Source organism: Apodemus sylvaticus, chromosome 12 (genome assembly GCF_947179515.1).
Source record: "Apodemus sylvaticus chromosome 12, mApoSyl1.1, whole genome shotgun sequence".
In the NCBI taxonomy this organism is placed as follows: domain Eukaryota; kingdom Metazoa; phylum Chordata; class Mammalia; order Rodentia; family Muridae; genus Apodemus; species Apodemus sylvaticus.
Genome location: NC_067483.1, coordinates 43442568 through 43461735, shown reverse-complemented (window position 1 = coordinate 43461735; position 19168 = coordinate 43442568). Strand labels below are relative to the sequence as shown.

The 19168-nt window shown below is 45.1% G+C and overlaps 1 protein-coding gene across 1 annotated transcript in view; it reads left to right on the top strand.

Moving 5' to 3' along the window:
- Window positions 1–254: 254 nt before the first annotated feature.
- Window positions 255–19168, top strand: part of Nr5a2 (nuclear receptor subfamily 5 group A member 2) — a 103870-nt gene continuing 84956 nt past the window's right edge. The window contains exons 1-4 of the mRNA XM_052201061.1: window positions 255–454; window positions 4061–4179; window positions 5682–5823; window positions 8102–8742. Of these exons, the coding sequence (XP_052057021.1) occupies window positions 373–454; window positions 4061–4179; window positions 5682–5823; window positions 8102–8742 (984 nt within the window). The 5' untranslated portion in view covers window positions 255–372. The remainder of the gene's footprint in view (window positions 455–4060; window positions 4180–5681; window positions 5824–8101; window positions 8743–19168) is intronic.

Below are 19168 nucleotides of genomic sequence, written 5' to 3'. Positions count from 1 at the left end.
GGTTGCCTCTGCTGCCCTCCGGAGCGCGGCGCGCACAGATCGCTGTCCGGGGCAGCAGCGCCTTTGCTGTCGCTGCCTCCGCCCCTGCGGAGCGGAACCCTGGCAGCAGAACGCGGTCTTCTTAGACTGGTTCGTTAGCCCGGATCTCCCGCGCGCAGCTCAGGGACAGCTTTGAAGCTGCCGGACCAGACCGGACCCGACAGGACAGGGCTCCGAGGTCCTGCCTCACAGCTCCAGCGAGCGGGTGGGTGAACGGGCACGCTGATCACCCCTTCTCTCTTGCCGCTGGAGTTGAATCTGTGCTGCCCGTGTCCAGGTGCTGGCCTTCCGGACCGACACCGACGCCCCATTCCCGCCCGCAGCCGCCTTGTCATGCTGCCCAAAGTGGAGACGGAAGCCCAAGGACTGGTCCGCTCGCATGGGGAACAGGGGCAGATGCCGGAAAACATGCAAGGTAAGCGGTGCGGTGTGGCGCGTGATAGCGCGGCGCTCTGGTTCCTGGCTTATACACTCTCGGGCAAACCCCCGCGGGCTTCAGCCTCCTGCAGCGTGGGCACCAGAGCAGCCCGGCTGGCAGTTTGCGGTACGCCGGCCTCGGCCTCCTCTCTAGATGCCAGCATAAAAGTTAATGGCACTTGAACTAGGCGGACGATGCTTTTTCATCAACGTCTACTTGGCCACTTCTAATTAAGTAGAGAGACTTCAAGCTCAGAGCCAACTGGACCTGGGGCAGCTGGAAGCTAGGAGTGCGGTGGAACAGTCTTTCCGAGAAGCGGAATTCCTCTCCGCTCACCGGTTCTAGGTTGTTCGGGCTCTCACGCACATGCTCCCGTGTAGAGGGAAAAAACTGAGTAGAATGGTCAAGCATTTGCAAGAGACGATCACGGGAAGGTGATTGGTGTTGTTAATGGTGTTCCATTACACGCGCACCCCCAAAAACCTTTTGCGGTGCCAGACCCGGCAGTCTTTAAGGCAACTCAAAACTGCTGGCATAACTAAAAACACCAATCACCCCAACTCTATTCCTGTCCAGTATAATGCCGAATGAGGGAGGAGTTGTGGGGCTCAGGGTTAGCTCATTACCCTTTGGGTCTCAGAGCCGCTGTGACTGTGGGTATTCCATTTGTATCCCCTCTTGATTGGTAACATCAAGAAAAGGGCCAAATCCAGTCTCCTGTATTTTCTACATGCTAAACTCTTTAGAACTTTATCTTAGCAACGGGCCAAGGAGGGAACAATGTTAGGAAAAGTTTTTCTATCTTCGCCCCTACCAGAGTTCAGGATATTGAGGCCAGCCGGCTTATGATCCCCCCAAAGCTTCCTGCCGGCCTTTTTTGTGAGAACTTGAAAGGGTCAGAGAACTGTTGAGAACCGGGCTCGTGCACTATGGTAGGCTGCGCGCTCTGGCCGCTAAACCTAAGGTCGCCTTAGGCACCGGGAAGGGGACAGCAGGCTTGTGGGTGGGGTCAGAAATTCTGGGTGATCTTTGGGGTCTTTTCCAAGTCTTTGGGTAGGCTTATAGAAGTTCCCTGGCCTCGGTCCTTAGACTAACTTTTGTGTGTCTGCTACTGAGGAAGCCTTGTTGGTCTAAAGAGATACACCTGGGATTCCTGATCAGTGCCCCGGGCCTGCTTCCTGCGCTCTGGCCTCCAGGCTCCGCTAAGTTTCCTCCCAGCAGGAGGACCGGCTTCTTGCTACTTCCTGCCCTGTGCAGGCTTTTAGGGTGGCAGGATCCTGGGGCGAAAAAGCGCAGTGGAGGGAAACACGGTGGAGGCAGGCGTACTGAGGACTGGAGAGAAATACCCTGGTAGCGTTTTTCTTTGTAAAATTGAGAGGGCCCTTCTTGGCCTCCTGCCCCTGAGCCAAGACATTAGCTTGCCTTACTGCTGGGGGGCTGGCAGAAACGGCCCTACTTAGCTTGACGCTGGTTTCGAAAGCAGCGTGGGAAAAAGCCTGTCGCGGCTTTGTGGGAGTTTGCAGCCTGCACAGTACGCGCCCGCCCGCCCGCCGTCGGGTCCCTTAGTAGGGATACATTCATACTTTGACGGGTGCTGGACCCAGAAGGAAATTTCGTTACTGGATTCGCGAAGCATCCAACTTCCAAGGGGATTAACGGAGGACCAAGCTTTTCAAGACCCTCGCCTTTTCCCAGGGGCGCAGGGGTTTCCAAACCGAGGTGGATTTGGTTCTCTGAACTCTTAAGCTAGGTGCCCTAGGTGCCCTGTGTGTAAACAAAAAATGATTCTCTGACCTCCCAGATGTGCCTCTCCCCACCCAGACTCCGAATTTTGCCGGAAGACAGGATTCCGTCTTTCATTCTATCTCATCCCTGAGATGGGCACGGAGAGTGTAAGTGGTTGCCAAGTCTTAAATGTGAAGTTAGAGGTTACTTGTTGGGGAGACAGGGAGACAGAAGAGAACACACAACTACTAAAGTACAGCCCCGCTCAGCCCAGAAACGTCCCTGGAAACAGAAGACAGAGTTTCAGAGCTCTGTAAACTCTCCCAACCCAAAGCTTTTCCTAAACCCTTAGGTCCGGATTCTTTAGAGTGTCTCAGCCTCTCGAATAGTTGGGTTCTGAGCTGGCTTCGCTGGAAAGGGGCGCGCTCAGCATCCCTTATTTCTGAGATACTGAGCCCCGGGAATGCCTTTGCTAGAGCCTCTTCCCAACATCTTTGCAAACTGTTGCTTTCTCGGACCAACTTACGCTGTCGGGGAAGAGAAAGAAACGAAGTTCATTTTTAAAAGAATAAAGATATCATCTGGTGATAGATAAAGAGGCATAGTACTTTGGCTCTGGGGTAGGGGCAGTTTCACCATTTTCTTTTTAGTAAACAAATCAGACTAAACTTCTGCCAGGCTGTGGGTACCCCTCCCCCGCCCCGCCCCTTGCAATGCCACTGATTAACTTAAAGCAAACTCTCTTTGGAGTTTGTGCGTCTTTGGGTAGCAGAAGGTTGAGCAAGGGGACCCAAGCCTAGCCGGGTGCACAAAGGGTTTAAAGAGGGTGCAGGGGACACACGGGTAGTGGCTGGTTGTACAGACTTGCCCCTTGCCTAGATGCAGGCCAACCCCTGCCTCCAGCTTAGGAGTGGGGTGGGAGCTTCACCGGGCGCAAGTAGGTCTTCAGTCTCCTCTGATCGTGCTTAGGGGTCGTTGGCCACCGACCTTTACTTGCATAGTTTATCTTTTTGGCTGCAAAAACTAGGGCATTAGTGGCCCTAGCCACAGTAAATCAGGATACCATAGTCTGAATTTTGTTCAACAGGCAATCTCGGAGGTGTTTATACTTTACCGAAGCTTGTGAAGTTGATTACAAAGCTCTAGAACTCTGCTAAAACCCTCCTGTGTTTCTTTTCCTCGCCTGTTTCTGCTCCCCTTCCGGGTGTCCTCTCCTCTTCCTTGTTTTTATTTTCACAGGGCATTTTCAAACGTGAGGAGATGAAAGTGGCCAGAACAGAACTCCCAGTCAATGCGGAACTGAATGTTTTGATTAATCTAACAGACTTGAACCCTGGGAGCCACAGGCTGTTGTTAAAGTTGCTTCTGAGAGGCGCAGTTCCTGCAGCTTCTTTGCTCTGCAGATGAGCATTGCTAGCCTAGTAAAGGGAGGTGTCCTACTGCAAGCCACTCCAGGAGTGTGCCAGTCACAGCCTGCATTTTGCTCTGTTAGGCAAAGGTGACATTTGGAAACATTAGAGGTTTAAAAGACATTTTCGGTTGTTAACTTTTGTATGGTTCATGGTTTTTTTTCTTTTCTGATCTGTTGGCTTTTGTTCAACGGTGGTTACTTTAAAATGTTAACCAAAAAAAAAAAAAAAAAGAGTTGGAATTGTTTTTAAATTGAAAAATAATGAAGTGCACGTTTATTGATGCACAAAAGTCTTTTCCTTTGCTTGTTTAAAAGTACTCCTTTTCAATACCAGTTGAGTAAACATTATTTTATGATTTACCTGATATCTGGCCACCAACCACCAATGATGCTTTTCAACACAGCATTAAAACCAGTATTGGGAAATTAATAGGGTACGTGTTCACATTTCTCTTTTTTTGTTTCAGTGTCTCAATTTAAAATGGTGAATTACTCCTATGATGAAGATCTGGAAGAACTATGTCCTGTGTGTGGCGATAAAGTATCTGGGTATCATTACGGTCTCCTCACCTGTGAAAGCTGCAAGGTTGGCTTTTCCTGTGCTGCCTAAAAAGATAGAATGTTCTGACCCAAACCATGGAAGCTCTTCAAAGCTAAACCTAAGCTGTTTCTTTCTTTTTTTTTTTCCAACTGAAAAGTGAGAGGTGGAGGAAGTGTTATAGGGAGACTAGTACTCAAAATATGTCTGATTTACTCCAAAGGCAGATAGATACCTAGGCTCTAGGAAACTGTCAGACTTGTGGCTTTAAAATAGTTTATTGTGGTGCAGTACTGTATCTATAGGACTTTATTTCTAACAGTCCTAAATATTGATTTTACTTGACTTATCTATATTTAAAACATCCTTCTTAAAAGGAAACATGATAGAGTATAATCCAAGTACATTTTAACTTGAGAGGAATCTGTGCTGCAAGTTGGAACATTTTTCTTTAATTCAGAAGACATGAAGGTCTGAATTCCCAACTGTATGATTTCATCTTGATGGATTCTGAAAATATTTTTAAAAGAATTTTTTTGAATGAAGGTATCAAGAAACCAGATTTTATTTTCTAATTGAACAATTTTTATAAGTGTATCATATGACTTATTTAAATGTAGGGAATTTGAGTATGTTCAGTGTGCTTTTATGTTAATAATCTTGCCAAGACCTTAAGCATTTGTCAGTTTAAAAAAAAAAGTCCCCATGAATTCAATTTTCTCTAATTTTTCCCCAACATCTTCTTTAAAGTAGAAGCTCAATGCATTTATTTAAACTTTTGCTGGAAATCCCCCTTCATTTTCCACAACAAATGAAGATTGTTTCTGTGTGGGCTAACTCGAATAAGCAAGGATACCATCTTAGCAGAGAGTGGGAAAGCCATGCACCATTTCTGACCAGTCCCTGTAAGTGTGAAGAGGTAGAGGCACTGCTGCAGTTCAGCCTCGTGGCCTGTGGCAGCACATCCCCGCTGTGTGCATGGCTTTCCCATTAGTTGGACTTCTAAGACACAGCTCCCTCCCACCCTTGAATGGGTTCCAGTGGCATTAGGAACATTTCCCCATTTTTGTTCCTGAAGTCCTTTTCCTTTTAACTGTCAAGTGTTGACATTTGTAAAAGATCTGAGGTATTTGCTATTCAGTTCTTACAATGGTTTGGGACTGAAATTGTTTTCAACTAGCTAAAAACAATGTGGCAGGGTTCTATGACTTACCTCTGCTTGGAACATGGATGTTCATAGGAAGCCAGATTTAAGAAGAAAAAAAAAACTGGTCAATATAGAGTGTATTTTTTTTCTGACTGTTGGAACTAAATGGTATCAAATTGATGTAATTCTTCAGGAATACAATTTCTGAGGCCAGAAAAATCTTCACTGAGGCCTGGCACTGATACTGAGGGTTGGTCTTGTTAAATATGAAATTAAACCTCAGGACCACATCAGGGCTCAGTGGCCCAATAAAAGGACTTACTGGTGATTTCCTTAGAGTAAAACAAAAGAAGAAAAATGAGTTAGACTATACGTCTCACTCACACTTTTCTCTGTCTTATAGGGTTTTTTTAAGCGAACTGTCCAAAACAAAAAAAAATACACATGCATAGAGAACCAGAATTGCCAAATTGACAAAACACAGAGAAAAAGATGTCCTTACTGTCGATTCAAAAAATGTATTGATGTTGGAATGAAGCTAGAAGGTAAGTGACTGTCAGGAGTCCCCTGGGACTTGGACTTTAAAACATTGTGTGTTGAGCAGGGAAACATTGTTTCTCTAGCCCTCTAACACTGTTGACAGTGATGGAGCGTATTTTTAAGTTTCATCTTAGAATAGCCTGCCATTTAAACTTGCTAACGTCTACCAGGGAGAAGAAAGAGAAGCAAGGAAATTGTCTCTCTCCCCATCTCTTTAGTTTGGGGTGTGATATAGTTAATATTGAAAAGGTTAGAACTGACGCAGCTGTACTGAGAACAAATTTCATTTGGAAAAATGTGAAAAATGAAATGAAATCACCCTTAATTTTTTTTTTAAATCAAGATGCCCTAGGTTTTTTGTTGTTTTTGTTTTGTTTTGTTTGTGTGTTTGTTTGTTTTTGCTTTTTTTGTTTTTAAAGAAAATTGGCCTGGTTATATCATTGTTTCATTTATACAATTCATGATTCTTGAGAAAAGTTAGTTTTTTCACTGTGAAAAGGGATTTCTTATACAGAATTTCAGGTTTCAATAGCATAAAGAGTATACATCAATTTTTTTTTTTAAAGAAAAAGGTAATAGCTGAATCTATACAATTTAATAACTAGGAAGCAGAAAGTACGCCAAGCAGTGGGCTCTCGATCAATAGTGATGGTGAACGAACGAACGGGCCTTCAGGAGTCACTCTCAACTGCAGATGAACACTGCCGGCTTCGGCTTGGCAGCTAGTGGAGTTAATATGTGACCGCTGTAAATAATTTGTATTTCATGACTGTTAGGGTGTGCTGCTATTTTCCAGCCTCTGACCTGCTGGCCTTCCACAGATTAAACAGACTGCAAATAACACAATATGGCAGGGTACCCAGCACCGTGCTACAGTAAACTTCATTTGATCAGGGAACGCCTTTTACTTGGTTATTTAGAGGTTTTCTCCTGTATATAGAACTCATTCTTGGGAGAGTTATGGGGGGAAACAATTAAAGAATTTGTGTTTTTGCATAAATCTTCCAAGTTGCTAACAAGTTTGTTTATTCTTTTTTTCCAAATAGAAGTGGCCATTTTGGTTAGCCTAAGGACTTCTTTTATGAGGAGATTGAGAAAGAAAGTAATTTGTTTATTAATTTTATCGTCAGTCTTATTAGTTGTCAATAGTGGCAGATGCTAACTATGAGTTTTAATATTGCAGATGTGATATTGAAACATAAATGATGTGATTTCATACAGCATGTCATTTGATTTCTTTTTTTAAATGAAAAGACAAAAGATTGTGTTTTTTAACCTCAACATTATGCTGTGCTAATTGTGTGTGAGTCGCCCATAACTATACCCATACTTTAACAATGGTCATCGTATAGTAGAATATTTGATAAATTATTTAAATTAAAAACTTTCATGACTCAGTGCAGAATATTGGATACTTAGAATGTACAGTAAATTTTTAATGTCATTATCAGTCCTAAGATTAAAAAGCTCAAAAAACTTGACCTCCAGCAATCTCAGTGTTCCAAGTTGTCAGAGGTTGTCAGGTTCTGTCTAATTACCACTGGCCACTGTGGGTGGCCTAGGAGGGCACTTCTGACTAACTATTAGGCTTGGCCTGGATTCCACATGATTGCACAGAAGAACCTCTGGACAACTTTGGAAAGGACTTTGTTTTAATTGTGTCTAATCCCACTTCAATTCAAAGCATGGCTGGTGCTTTTCTGATGTGTATCCACAGTACAGGTGAAAAGGTTTTTCTGGAAGAGCCTGCTCCTAACCTTTGTAACAGAGTAGCCCCAAATAACTAGAATTGAGGAAGACTTTATGAGAAAAAGCATTTAATCCAGAAGCAGGCTTGATTCTCTTTTTCTGTAAAAAAGCAAAAGGAAGGAAGGACCCTAGTGCAGATGCGCACACGCAGATGCTCACATGCAGATGCGCGCAGCAGGTATACAATGTTGCCTTCCACACACCCCGAAAGAAAATCATACCCCCCAATATTAAATATCTGTTGTGAAATGTCTCTAGTTCACAAAGGGCTATGCTTTCTTAGGTACCCAGAATAAGTTTTTGATTAACAACCCAATTGAAGGAAAGAACTCATAAGGAAGATACTTCTCCTCTTCGGATATCTGTGGACTCTCAGTAAAATGCTCATATATACACACACACCACACATACACAACTACACAACACACGTACACATCAGTTGCTAACATTTTCAAATGCTTCAAGATTTTTCAGAGTGCTACTGACTATTCCCTTCTTATATATTATATATCTCTTCTTTTCTCTTATCAACAGCTGTAAGAGCTGACCGCATGCGAGGAGGCAGAAATAAGTTTGGGCCAATGTACAAGAGAGACAGGGCCTTGAAGCAGCAGACGAAAGCCCTCATTCGAGCCAATGGACTTAAGCTGGAAGCCGTGTCTCAGATGATCCAAACAATGCCCTCAGACCTGACCTCTGCAATTCAGAACATTCATTCTGCCTCCAAAGGCCTACCTCTGAGCCATGTAGCCTTGCCTCCGACAGACTATGACAGAAGCCCCTTTGTCACATCTCCCATTAGCATGACAATGCCACCTCATGGCAGCCTGCATGGTTACCAACCATATGGTCACTTTCCTAGTCGGGCCATCAAGTCCGAGTACCCAGACCCCTACTCCAGCTCGCCAGAGTCAATGATGGGCTACTCCTACATGGATGGTTACCAGACAAGCTCCCCGGCAAGCATCCCACACCTGATACTGGAACTTTTGAAGTGTGAGCCAGACGAGCCTCAAGTTCAAGCGAAGATCATGGCTTACCTACAGCAAGAGCAGAGTAACCGAAACAGGCAGGAGAGGCTGAGCGCATTTGGGCTTTTGTGCAAAATGGCGGACCAGACCCTGTTCTCCATTGTTGAGTGGGCCAGGAGTAGTATTTTCTTCAGGGAACTGAAGGTATGTCATAACCCTCCTCTCAAGAAAAGTCTAGCTAGGTTTCTGGCTGTTAGTTATGTTCTTGGCACTTGAGAATGGGTTTTCCTTTTTGTTTGTATGATTTAAAGTAGAAGTGGGTGTGTGACCATTCCTGTAGGGTTTTTATAGGTTGATTTGGTAGGGCTCTCGGTCTGTGTAGCTCCTAACTGGAAGATAGTGTTTAACTTGCCATTAAGTATTTATTCGTAGTACAACACATTTTGACTCTGAGATGGTTCCAAAAAATGCTGCATCAAACAGCTCTTAAACTAGTTATAAAGTGACCAAGTCAGAAAAAAGAAAGTATATTCATGTAGTCTTGAAGATTTCTTTTTCAAAGGACTGAGCCAGTATTTAACTGTCCAGGTCCAAGGCAGTGCAAATGGTACCACTGGCTAGAAATATCAACTCAGCATTTACTGTTTGCCCTGACAGTAGGGTGATAAACCATTGCTTTCTGAGCAGATCGAGATAGGATGCTCACTGCTACTGTAGGCCAGTGGTGAGTGCTGGTCTACTGGGTTCCTCTCATATACCTGTGGTTTAAATTAATGGATTGGTACATTGTAAATACAGCACTTGTTTGCATAAGGATCTATGTTCAACTATGTAATTATTTTATTTCCTGAAACTTAAGGCCAAATTAATAATACAGGAAAGTCGTTTAGGAGTTTGGATTCTGAGCGAAGACCCAAGCCACATTTGGTAACTAGGCATTCTATTCCTGATTTATTTAAGCAAACCCTGAGTTTGACTTCCAAGCCTTTTTCGTTATAAAAAGTCAATATTAGGCTTTTGCTGTCATAATGGGAGCCGTGACAATAAGTATCTGTGACTTCTAGCCTAGTGAGCTTATCATGAAAATGTGCTGTACATGAAGAGGGTAAAGAAGCTGTATGTGAAGGGAAAATAACGTTTTTCACAGAAGTCTTAAAGCAACAGTATGTGTGTGGAATTACCTGACTAGATCTAAAGAGGTCAATAAGAGGGTACCAGCATGCAGTTATAATGCATCCGGCTGGTTATTCTCCTGGTCTCTATTGCTGTATAGAAATTTGGCAGATGCTGAAGACCAGGCTGCAGAGGCCAAGCAGAATGCTCTGAGTTAGCACGTTAAGACCAGGAACTTTCAAAGTAGAGAATCACTTGATGATAGAGCATTCATTCTTCAAAAAGCTAAAGCCAAACAGTCTTCATATTCTGGGTGCTTTTACGTTCGTAGCCATGGCTCTAGGAGGACAGATAAGGTCTTTAAAAAAGAAAGTGTTTTTGGTTGGCTGTTGCAGAAAGCTGCAGTGATGGAGTATTCTGAATCTTGTATTCAGGTGGAGTGTAGCTAGCTGGGTGATGCTGGCTTGCTCTGTAGCTGCGTCTGCCTCAGGCAAGAGTCAGTGCTGCCAAGTCTTGCTGTTCTCATCTGTAAAACTTTGTGTGTGCTCTGGAGTGAGCCTGAGAGGTTGATTCTTGTGTTGAGGGGGTTGAGGTGTTGAGGAAAGACATGAGGACACACAGAAGCACTGCAGGTCGACACACTGCAGGCACAGTAAAGAGGTGCTTTCTTTAAATTATTTTAGTTATTTGAAAGGCTCGTCTTTATGTAACACAATCTTGTATTCAGTCTTAGATTATTCTCTTAGTTTGGCACCAGGAAACTGTATTAACCAAGGGTTATAGGATGGTCAGATTGTATTGCAGTGAACAGTAGCCAAGTAACAAATTAGTTGTATAAGATGAATGAAAAATTGAATGAGATAAAGTTGTTTTTCCCTAAAGTTTCTGATAAGATGGTTTTGGCATAATTCCTTAAAAAAACAAAACCTGGTGTGGAGGCAGATGTGTATAATCCTAACGCTCAGAAGGTTAAGAAAAGAAGCTTGCTCTAAGTTCAAGGCCAGCCAGTTTACACAGGAAGTTCTAGGCTAGCCTGGGTTACAGAATGAGACCCTGTCTCAAAAATAAAACAACAACAAAAAAGACAAACAAATTTCTATTAGAAAGACAGCTGAAGAGATAGATGTTTTAAAAATCATCAGCAAAACAATGGATCTTTACATGCACAAAAGAAAACGGTACAAGGTATGTGACTGTTCTAGTCACAGGTTAGACTTCATGAGCGCTGGGAAAATAGACAGTTTTTGAATGTCCTCCCCTTTCAGCTAAACTCTGGTGCGCAAGTCTCTCCAATGGCTTGGGCTTAAATATGCCTGAGATGTCAGTGTCTTGGTTTGCAATAGGGAACGGACATCTTATTTTTGTTTGATGTGTACTCCGCAGGCAGTAGTCATCATAGGAAATAGATTGAAAAGTAAGAATGTAAAAACTCCAGGGTACCTAGGAGGGGTAGGGAGTTCTCCCCTCAGCTTAAGTCTTTTTCAACAGTAGAGCTCAGGAACTTCAGAATCGCTTAAGCATTGCTGTGAATGGAGAATTTCTTTTCTGCTTGTGTACAAATTTACTTTGTCAAAAACCAGCAAGTCCTCTGAAATCAGCACAGAACATACAGCTTTCAAGGGATGTAGCTTGCAAAGCTTAAAGCATGAGTCTCAATCATGCTTTAGGCTCTTTACATTGGGTGGTGGTATACAAAACACATCTCATACATTCGCACGAGCACAAGCATCACATACATGCACACCTCACACATACACACACATACCACACACCACACACACCTCATATATTCACACATACACATCTCATACATTCGCACGAGCACAAGCATCACATACATGCACACCTCACACATACATACACATACCACACACCACACACACCTCATATATTCACACATACACATCTCATACTTTCACACAAGCACATACACCACATACATCTCATATTCACACACATACACACATACACATATATACACACATACTACACACAACACCTCATACATTTCACACACACCACACACATCTCATACATTCACACAAGCACACAACACCACATACATCTCATAGATTAACACACATATACATACACACATACCACATGCCCCCTCCACATATACATCTCCTACATTCACATACATTCACACACATACACACATATCACACCACACACACACCTCCTACATTTACACACATACACATATCACATCATACACACAAATACACACACACATCTCTCCTGTATTCACACACAGATATTTGATACATTCACACACATACACATCTCATATATTCACACACATGCATACACGGATGCACACCAGTAAAGCCAGGTTTCCCATGATCTTCTGCAACCTATATTTAATAGACTTTATTCCACTTCAGCCTCGTCCATTTCGTGCTTTGTTTGGCTTTTGATTCTTGTCGTGACACACTAAGTTGATTTCATGACCCATTAATCACACATTGACCTTCAGTATTGCTGCAGGGAAGGTTCTGTGGTCTGTCCACTTGGCTGTCACCTACCTGTTACCACTCACTGCTTCTGGCTTGGACTAGAAGACAAGCCTACAGCCTACAGTCTTCATTCATTTTATTGAAGTTGTGACTTTTAAGTCTCTTTTCTGAAGATGAGTGGTCATCTTTAAATGCTTGTCATTTGCTTGTTAGTGTCACAGATTGTTCATCAAGCGACACATTTAGGGGACAGAAAGTTCCTGGAAGAGAATAGGATAATAAGGCAGTTATGCAAACAACCCCTTGATAACATCATACACTTCCTACCGTCTCAAAAGGAGAGAACACATATTTTCTTTACTAGTTACCAGGTGGAAAGGCTTGTGGGCAGTTTTGATTTTGCTTCGTATCTGTGAAAAGGGACTCTCAAAGCATCCCTGTTGAGATCAGAAGTAGAATTGCAGAAAACCAAGATTGGAAGGGGAAATGGGGGGTCACACATACCTCAGCCAGGTTGTTTCTCATTCTTATAAACAACTTTGGCCTCAGTCCTAACCAACAGCATCTAAATAGGAAAATTAATATACTGCCACCCGTCACTTTCGAAGAAAGCAACAAATGCAGCCCATGGTCCCCATTGGCTAGCTTGATGTTTGTCTAGCTAGGTTTTCAGGGCCAAAGGTGGTAAGAATCCCACTTCCCTCTTTCTCTTTAATGTGTGTAGGGTTGTGCGCGTGTGTATTCATCTTTGCATGTGTGTGAATGCATGTATACATGTCCTTGTGTGTGTGTGTGTGTGTGTGTGTGGTCCTGTGTTTTCTTCCATGCCTCTCCAACTTACATATTTAGGCAGGGGTTCTCCAGAATCCAGGGCAAACAGTGAGGCTGGCCAGCCAGTCAGCTCCAGATTTTCTCTCTCTTCCTCCTCTCTGCAATGGCAGGCTGGCTGTCTCAGCTTTTTACATGGGTCTGGGGGATCAGAAGCAATTCACTTCATCTCTGGGCAGTCTTTCTAGACTCTTCCTATGAAGGAAGGCAGAAGAGTGTGGTTTGCCCCTAGTGAAGGCAGAGCTGAGGCTCAGAGTCAGGAGCAGAGAATTAGACTTAACGCAGACAAGCAGAAAGAGAGACATACAGAGAGAGACAGACAACTGGCACATGCGCACAAGCACCATGACCTTTGACTCCCAGAGTATAGACCTTTGCCAGTACCGCTAAAGCGGATCTCTAGGTCCTCAGAAGTCCATCACCACCACCATTAAATCACTAATAATCAGCAAGACGGGTTTTCCCTTAGCCTAGATGGCCCTGGGGAGGGACTGACTCACTGTAGAAAGCCTCACTAATTCTTTTCAGCCACCAGGGAACCATTTCATGGAGATCTACCGCTAGTGCTTCTGGGCCTTGCAAAGAAGACTCAGTAAGCACCCATTCTATAGCACGCAGGCCCTGTGAATCCACGTGTCCAGGCCTAGGCTGATGGCCAGACCTGATTCTCTTCTGTCCTCTCAGCTTGGGGGCAAGGTGTGTGTGTGTGTGTGTGTGTGTGTGTGTGTGTGTGTGTATTTGTGTTGGCCAGTGTTTGTGGTCCAGTGTTTTCTTCCATGCCTCTCCAATTTAGAGATCCAGGCAGGGTTTCTCTCCAAAATCCAGGGCAAACAGTGAGGCTGGCCAGCCAGCCAGCTCCAGATTTTCTCTCTCTCTTCCTCCTGCGCTGCAATGGCAGGCTGGCTGTCTCACCCACTCAGCTTTTTACATGGACCTAGAGATCCGCACAGTTGCCTCTGTGTCTGTCTGTCTGTCTGTCCCGCTGTGTATGGTGTGTGGGGGTGCATGCATACTAATGAGAGACACACATTAAGTCCTTCTTCCAGAGAACTGGGCAGAGAGAGAAAAGAGGATTAGAATCCAGCTCACAGGTAGCTGCAGATCTGAGACATAGCCCTCAACCCTCGGAACTTTAAACGGCCTGTGCCCAGGACGAACACGACACCCCATACCTGACGTCCTCCTGAGGGAAGGAAGATGCTTCACGTCCTCCGTTCCCTACAGCACCTGGGACTTGCCTTTCTTTCTATCTCATAAACATGAGTACAGTGAGAAAATAATTCCCACTTTGTTAAACAACTAACGAATCTGGAGTATCTATTTGATCTTTTAATGAGACCAGATGTCCTCGGAGGATTCTGGGAATGGATGTAGAAGAACTTCCCCCCATGAATGATTCTGATACATGTAGGAAGAAAAAAGTCTAAATTAATCCTGACTGAAACTCGTAACTAGAATTTCTGTGGAAAATAGGTCTCAGAGACTTGGGGAGTTTGTGTCAAAGGAATTCAGTCATGTCGAAGGCAGGTTTTTAGTGTGGTTTTCTCTAAATCAAAACAGCAAAGGCTGGGGCTAAGATTTCTTTTTATTTTTTTCTGATCCATTACAGAATTTCTAAGCAGGGTTGCATTTATTTTTAACATTTATCTCCCAGTCCCCTCCTTTTTTGAGAATGAGGGTCTTACTATGTAGCCCTAGCTGGCCTGGAACTCTCTATGTAGACCAGGCTGACCTCAGCCTCACAGAGATTCACCTGCCTCTCCCTCTCAGGTGCTGGGATTGCCACTGTATACCACCAGACCACAGTTCATAGCTCACCTTTCCCAACCAATACACTTGTATTGGAGCTGCCCGAATTTTAGAAACATTTTTATAAAAACGATTTATTTTAATTTAAATTCCGTATATTCATGTGTGTGTGTGTCGATGTGAGGAGGCAAACATTTGGCTACAGTTGCACTTCGGACAGAAGGGATCTAGAGGTGGAGCCACAGGTGATTGTGAGTCACCTGAGGTAGGTACTGGGTCCTCTGCAAGAGTGTGACGTGACGTGCTCTCAACCAGAGAGCCATTTCTCCATCCCCAATTCTTTACTAAGGTTAGTTCTCCCTGACTCTCCCTGTCCCCCCCCCTCTCTCTCTCTGTGTGTGTGTGTGTGTGTGTGTGTGTGTGGTGTGTGAATACCTGTGCTTGCCTCTCACTGTAGCCCGGAGGGGTCAGCTCTGAGTGCTGCTTTGTGCCGTGGAGAGTTTGTGCTCTGGTAGGTTGATTGGTGAGACAAACTGAACATGTCCATCTGGCTGTGGTGAGGGCTGGTCTTCATCTGTGTGTATGTTTCTGAATCTTTAAAGTTAGTTCATTTGTGTGTGCACACAGCAACTTTCGGGCATAAGTTCTGCTTCTATCACATGGGCCCCATACTGCTCTGGTAGGCTATTTTGATGGCAGGTACCTGTACCTGTTGAGCCATCTCTCTAGCCTCAACATCTGTGTTCTTCAGGGATGCCTTGGCAGTGCTACAGGCTGCCAGGCACGATGGTGCACATATATAATCCCAGCACTAAGGAGTCTGAAGCAAGAGGATTGTGAGTTCTAGACCATCTCCCTTACATAGCAAGACCTTGTTTCACGAAACAAACGACACACTGACGCTTCCATACACTAGTTAGTAACTTATTTTCACTAAAATCCAACTTAACGCCCCTTCCTTGGGATTTATCATTCTTAGGGTACAGGCAGATGAGCACTCACAGTCCCTGTAGCCAACCCCCTTTAGCAATGCCTCTTCTCCACTCTGCCCCAATCTGCTTTTCTTAGGATACTTTAAATCAGAATTAAGGCGAGATGTGTGATGATTCAGGTGGATGTCTGAGTTCAAGGCCAGCCTGGTATGTACATAGTGAGGTCCAGGGCAGCTAGGGCTACAAGGAGAGACCCTTTCACAAAAACAGAATAGCACGTGTGCGCGTGCGCAAACACACACACACACACACGCACGAAATTGCTTTGTTTTACAAGCAACAAGCTTCATTTAATCTCCTGAGCTCTGCGCAGGAGATTGAACTTGAGAAGTCTGCACAGCTCCTTGAACCAGCCATAACCATGGGCACGCAGCCTTCCTGGAAAGGCAGCGCTTCTCTAAGAAAAAACTCGTAATTCTTGGAGCATCTGTGTGGAAAGCACAGCTGAGAAACCTAAGAGTAACAGGGTAGACTTGTCAGGTGTGTGCGCGTGCGTGCGTGCGTGCGTGCGTGCGTGCCTGCCTGCGCGCGCCTGTCCCTCCCTGTGGGGCACACGAACAGGATGGTTTTCCTGAGGTCTGTCAAAGAATGCTGGTTTTTTTATTGGGTCCACACTATAGACAGCGCAGGGCTGACGGCTCACACACTTTTTCCCACGGTGAAGTAAGTATAGCACACCTTACCTGCCTTCGCTTTAATTTCTTGAGTAGCCCAGGTTGGCCTCAACCTTGGACACCAGTTCAAACCAGTCCTAACTCCTCGTCCTCCTGCCTCTGCAGCACCAGAGTTGGGATCTCAGCCAGGTCTACCTCCTTTAATCCCAGCAGGCAGAGGCAGGTGGATTTCTGAGTTTGAGGCCAGCTTGGTCTACAGAGTGAGTTCCTGGACAGCCAGGGCTACACAGAGAAACCCTGTCTCGAAAAAAAACAAAACAAAACAAAAAAAAGATATTCTAGAGGACATATCCCTCCTGTCCCTCCACACACTTCTAAGATTACTAGTCTAGAGGGATATGAGTTAATTGCTTAGTGAAAAAATATCACAAGCTGGACACGGTAGCACTTATAATGCTGCCCCTGGAAGCCTGAAGCAGGAGACCAGGAGTTTGTTCACAAACTGGGGCTCAGAGGGGCCTGTCTTAACCAGTGTCTTTTCAGGCCCAAATCAGTTCAATTTGTTTTTTGTTTTTGTTTTTTTTTAACAAATCAGTCCAAGAATGTGTTCCTAAAATTGACATGGCTAACTGAATGAGCTAGGAGGCTCCAGGAGAATGGAGCAATGGGAGACAGAAAGGAAGGCACTAGAGGACCTCTCAGGGGCCACCCAGACTCAAGGCCTGGTGTGGGATTGATAAACAGGAAGTGGCAACAAAATAATGTTCCGGTTTGAGATCATCACAACACGAGGAACTGTAAATAAAGGCTCAAAGCCTAAGGGAGGTTAAGAAGCCCTGGTCTAGACAATATTTGGACCCAAGGCCTTCACTGATGCGGATACACAGCTAAAACATGAGTAGTGGTATTAAGACAATGGAGTGGGGGGGGGCTGCTCTGGAAACAGCTTTTCTTGTAAACTGGCCCACCCCTGCGGGCACGAATAGGGTACCAGGTGTGGAGTAGCAAAGAGTGGCAGTCCTTAAATTCCCGAATACCTGGGTGGGCTATCTCTCTCCCCTCCAGCCTCCCAAGGCCAGTACTATTTCCTTACAGAATAGGATGTAGAAACCTTTTTTTTTTTTATCAGTTTGTCTGCTTAGAGACAGTGATGTGCCTGCCTCAGGCTGGCTTCCTTGCTCTAAGGCCTGTCCTTGCCCAGGTGGGGACATACTGAGCTAGCTCATCTGGATGGATACCTGCTAGTGTGAGATCCTCGAGGTGGGTGTGGGGGTGGGTGGTGTGCCTCCCTGTGAGAGTCCTGGGTACCATGCATCCATGGGTAGCAGACTAGGAAAACCAGCCAGCATGACTCACACTTGACACCCCTTCACGCACTGTTGAAGGACTTTGCCCCCTGAACCTGTGACGTGCAGTCGATCCCTTTATTTCCTGGGATAACTGAAGAATGCCTTTGCTCTGACTTGTTCCTCCGCAGCTTGGGAAGTAGACCAAGCAAGAACTCAGCATGCATTCACAGGCTGCATGGAAACTGGGCATTTAAGCAACTCTTCCAGTTGGGGACATCCGCCACTGACCCAAGAACACCACCCCCAATCAAGCACAAGGACAGATAGTCCACCACTTCCAGAGCATTTTGGCTGTTTCTCCAATGTCTGATACTAAAACCCGATGCCAGGTTGTCTCATGCCAGACAGAGCTTGGACAGCCAGGAAGCTGGGATTTCTAGCCTAATCTGGACCATCAGCCTTACCATTTCCACCCTCTTAGCCATCCAGACTCTTCCTCCTCAGGCTCCTTTATTCCATGTTGCCTTAGATGGCAGGGCCTGGGGGTTTCCTTCTCCCTCAGTGCAGGATCAGGGACCTAGAGGTTCCTGGCCCCTGCCCTTGGCTCTATGTTCTCTCCCCTCTCTGGTGGAGAGGGAAAGGGGGTAGTCTCCTACAGAGGACATGAAACAGTTAAAAGTAGAGTCCCGGAGACCTGCCACACTTTGCAATAGGTAGAACAGTCCTTCCAAATCTCCTACTGGGTCATTGTCTTTAGAGGGTGAAGTGGACACATGGTTAGTATGCGATTCCCACAGAGAGAGAGACAGAGAAAGACAGACAGAGACAGAGATACAGAGAGAGACAGAGAGACACACAGAGACAGAGGAGGGCATTGGCCTGGCAGGGTGGTTATAGATGGGGTCTGTGCCCCTCATCGGCAGGTGACTTTTGACGTCCCCATCTTCTCGGGGAACAAAGCAGGATGGCATGTGCATGGAAGCCACAAAGAAAACCCCGCTGTTGTTTTCAGACAGCAGCAGGTTTCCATTGCACGCGAGGCAACGGGCTTCGATGCAGTTCTCTTAGCCCCATGCCCGCCCAGTCCTCCAGACGGCTGCCTGTGCTTCTTCCTTTCACCTTCCCTTGGGATCGCTGTCATGAATTACCTACCATGGCTAATCAGATTTTCCTTTCTTCATTGACAGCAGTGGTGGGATTTGAGTTCAGAGCCTCCTAAGAGCTAGGTGAGAGCGCTCTTAACACTTCCCAGCCCAGTCCTTCATGATGGCCTGGTCTAAAGGAATAGCCAAACACGTTGGGAGAAAATTTTCAAGTCTAAAGTTCTGAGGGCTGCCGAGGGCTGCTGTGTGCTCTTCTCAGAGCACACTGCCCTGGAGCTGAGAGAGGTCCCTTGGGCTGGGCACTGCTGAGGATTTCCTTTGCACCCAATTTTGATCCAGCTCTGATTTTGTACAAAGCCTTTCCTTTCTATAAATCTAATTCACCTAAAGTCTGAAGGTCTCCACCTGTGGGTCACAAACCCCCCAGGTCTAAATATCAGATATCCTGCATATCAGGTATCTGCATTATTACTTTTCACACCA